The following is a 3611-nucleotide window of genomic DNA, read 5'->3' as shown; positions in this document are numbered from 1 at the left end:
ATTTTATTTTTATTTCAAAATGCAACATTATCTCAATCTTATTTCGTGCATTTTCCCATTAAAAATCCATGGGAGTCGTTCGCGCTTGGACGGCCCAAACGAGATTCGGCCTGGTTCCAACTCCTCCGTCAACGCAGTGCGCATGTGTGGATAATTTTACGATCAAACTGACAATGGTAATGGGAACTAGGTATTTGTGGCTCTCATGGCTGGGCAAAATACAGGATGAGGAGTATTTTAAATACTAAATACCGCTCAAAATGTATTTGAAATGCAAAATGCACGATTCCTTGGACTTGGGTATTTGAAAAACAAACTACGAAATAGTATTTTAATTACCTTTTAAAATATGAAATAAATTTGTATGGAAACTGAGAGATATTAAAAAATATAACCAGTAGTGGCACGTTATGGATAGCTGCAAACATGAAGAAAGCGATTCTAACGGATTAAAACGAAGTAATCTCTGAGGCTTAATGTTATAGAAGTGTTATCAGAGCTACTTCAAAATTATTTTACAAATGTATTTTTTAATTTTAGAATGGGAAAAAATTCCAAAACTTTGTACTTGAAAAACAAAATACAAGGTATACAGAGGTCGTGTATTTGAAATACCAAACACAAATTACAAAAGTAATTTATTTAAAACGCTTGTATTTGAAATCCCTACTGCCCATCCTTTGTGACACTTTGACATATTATTTTTGTCCTTTTATTCGCAGCCCGAGGATGACAATGGACGCGCACGTGCAGCGCAACCCGGGTGAGGCCCCAGAAGGCGGCCGGAGCGCCACGGCACAGCACCCGATCGGCGGCACCACCACCACAGCCGCCACCACGACGCAGCCCGCCAAGCGACCCTTCGACGTCGCCTTCCTCATGGCACCCGACGAGGGCAAAAGGCCTCGGCCCACCCCCATCGCCTCCTTCACCACCCAACCCCCTCGCTCCTTCACTTTGACCTCCCCCAGCGACGGGCTCTACCCTTCCAAACCGCAAGACCTCACCCACGCCCGCAGCGCCTTCACCAAAGTGGCGCGGCAGGACGCGGAAGTGCGGAAACCGGAGGCGGAAAGCGTGGATTCTCCGCCCCCGGCGGGGCACCACTCGCCCCACTTCCTCCCCGCCCACGCCACCTACCTCACCAAGCCCTTCCACCCCTCCGCCTTCGCCTCCGCCGCCCCCGGGGGCCTAGAGGTCGCGTCCGAAAAGGCGTTGTCGGACATTGCCGTGAGGCCGCACACAAACGGAACGGCCTTCCCTCACGGGAACTTTCTGGATTCGTACCTCAAGCCCCCCCAGATCTATGTGCAGCACCCGGTTCCGCCAACGCCAACGACCCTGCATCAGCACCACCACGGTCCGCACCCGGCGCCGCAGCAGCCGAGCCACCTCGCACAGCACCACCAGCAGAGGAGCGGGGAGAAGGATGTGCGGGCCGCCTACACCACGCCCCCCACAGTCCTGGCGCACCACTCGCCCATCCCACACCACGGTCTTCCGGTCATGCTGCCCTCGCCCCCAAAGGTAATGAAATAAAACTTGCGTGTTTATTTTTCGCGCAGACTCCACAAAAACTTACGGCATTGGCAATTAAGGTACTTAGAATCTATCAAATCAACAGGTTCGGCTTTCAGCAGGTGGTAATTTATGGTGAATGAGGATATACAACCTTTCTAAATTTTCACAGAATTTTTTATTGATACAACGAGTTTCGACGCTAAGGCGTACTCGAGAACGACGAGGTTTTTTTATCTTGATACACTTCTAGGCAAAATCTATAAAAAACTTTTCTATGAAAACAGATCTTCAAGTCCATGCTGACGGAAAACAGTTGCGTCCCTCAAAGAGGAAATTGCCCAAATTTGGGGGTGAACGCTGAAAATAATTTCCATCAGCCTTCAGTTAATTTAGATTTCTCGAGCAACTAGTGGGACGGTTATCGAAATTGTGCTGTTCCTTTCTTGACGGAGCTGGATGATAAACGGAGAGGAATGGCTATCTAACAGCTCGATGATTCCCGAGTCAAAACGAGTCGCAATGAATAATCAATCCCTGAATTCCATTTTTATGCTTAAGGCCTATTTTAGTCACACTGCCTTACTTGTGTTCGTTCATTCACATCTCTTTCGCACATTCAAATCCACCCATCCAAGCAACGTAAGGTATTTCGATGACTGTAGCATGTACAAAATAATACACTTAGCATCCTAAAAATCATATCACCAATCAAAACGCTTTGACTCAGTAGATTCATTCAAAGTTAATCTCAGAGACGTGGCCATTTGCTTGAAGAGTTTTAACTAGAAGTATATTAAATTTAAGTAAGGTGTTTATTATGCTTTGGATGCTAAACAAAGCAATGGTCATGCCGGACTAATGGTCAACTGCAGTGGTAAACGTAAATAACAACCTAAGGCTCTTCTAAATGTATGTTTACTGGGGAGGTTGTATAGGATGCTGTACATATTCTGTACCACATCAGGCACTGCATTTTTCTTTATTGCTGATTTACACTCTTTGTGCTCAAGTAAAAGTAGATGCCAGGCTTGAGAAAATATTCGCCCTACATTATGAACTATTTCACGTAGGGTCAGGAAGAGTTAATTTAATTTTTCACGAGAAAGAGAGGACCAGCCAATGTGAGGTGATGCTATAGAGATTTTTCTCTCCATACCAAGTCTGGTAATACATTTTCTGCATATTTTAATTTATCTTAATTTATTTAACCAGGTGCGGGCCGGTGGGATTGTGCCAGGATACCACCCAGAATCGGCGGGGCTCGTCAGCTACCCGTACGCAGCCGCCGCCAACCTCGCCGCCGCAGCCAACCTGGCCGCGGTGGCCTCCTCGGTCCTCCCAGCTTCCCTGGCCGCCTTGGGCCTGCCCTCCGCGCAGAACGTCTGCGCCAAGTGCAACGTCTCCTTCCGCATGACCTCCGACCTCGTCTACCACATGCGCTCGCAGCACAAAGGGGAGGCCGCAGCGGCTGCGGCTGCAGCGGCCGCCGTCGGCCTCGGAGGCGGCGTCGCGGGCGCGGGAGCGGAAGCCTCGGCTGCGGCACGGAGACGCAGGGAGGAGAGCAAGATGCTGAGGTGCCCGGTGTGCGCGGAGACGTTCCGGGAGCGGCATCACCTGACGCGGCACATGACCGCACACCAGGACAAGGACGAGGACGAGCGGGAGGAGGAGGTGGGCGTGGCTGGGGGTGCGGTCGAGGGTGCGGACGAGATGCCGGTAGGCAGGGCGGCAGGCGGGAAGGTGCGGAGGTCAGGGTGCAGCAAGGGGAGGAAGTGAGCTCGGCTCCCCGGAACACGGTCGGGGAAAACAGACATTGTAAACGCACTGAGCCGAGCACCGCACCCTGAGGGACCACGTAGCTTCAGACCCTGGGGAAGGCATTGTTTTCGAGACGGAACTTGAACGGTGTGCATAAGCCGAAGAGATTCACGTCTCAATGATTGGCTGCTAACGCAATTTTCAATATAATGACTGAGACCGGCTGCTCTTGGTTTATTATAAATCAACGTATTCCGAATGAATGAGAGACAGTGATCTAAGGAACAGTATTCTTGCGGGCAATGCCTGGTGGATATCAAGTCCTTTTCAAT

At 49.8% G+C, this 3611-nt stretch overlaps 1 protein-coding gene across 1 annotated transcript; it reads left to right on the top strand.

Moving 5' to 3' along the window:
- Positions 1-732: 732 nt before the first annotated feature.
- On the top strand, positions 733-3355 carry LOC124160342 (transcription factor Sp5). Its single transcript, XM_046536180.1, has 2 exons — positions 733-1527; positions 2734-3355. Exons 1-2 carry the CDS (start codon positions 736-738, stop codon positions 3295-3297), a joined length of 1356 nt encoding a protein of 451 aa, XP_046392136.1. The 5' UTR covers positions 733-735; the 3' UTR covers positions 3298-3355.
- Positions 3356-3611: the final 256 nt, after the last annotated feature.

The sequence above is a fragment of the Ischnura elegans genome, chromosome 6 (genome assembly GCF_921293095.1).
Source record: "Ischnura elegans chromosome 6, ioIscEleg1.1, whole genome shotgun sequence".
NCBI lineage: Eukaryota > Metazoa > Arthropoda > Insecta > Odonata > Coenagrionidae > Ischnura > Ischnura elegans.
The sequence above is the reverse complement of the archived record's forward strand: the minus strand, read 5'-3'. Positions and strand labels throughout refer to the sequence as shown.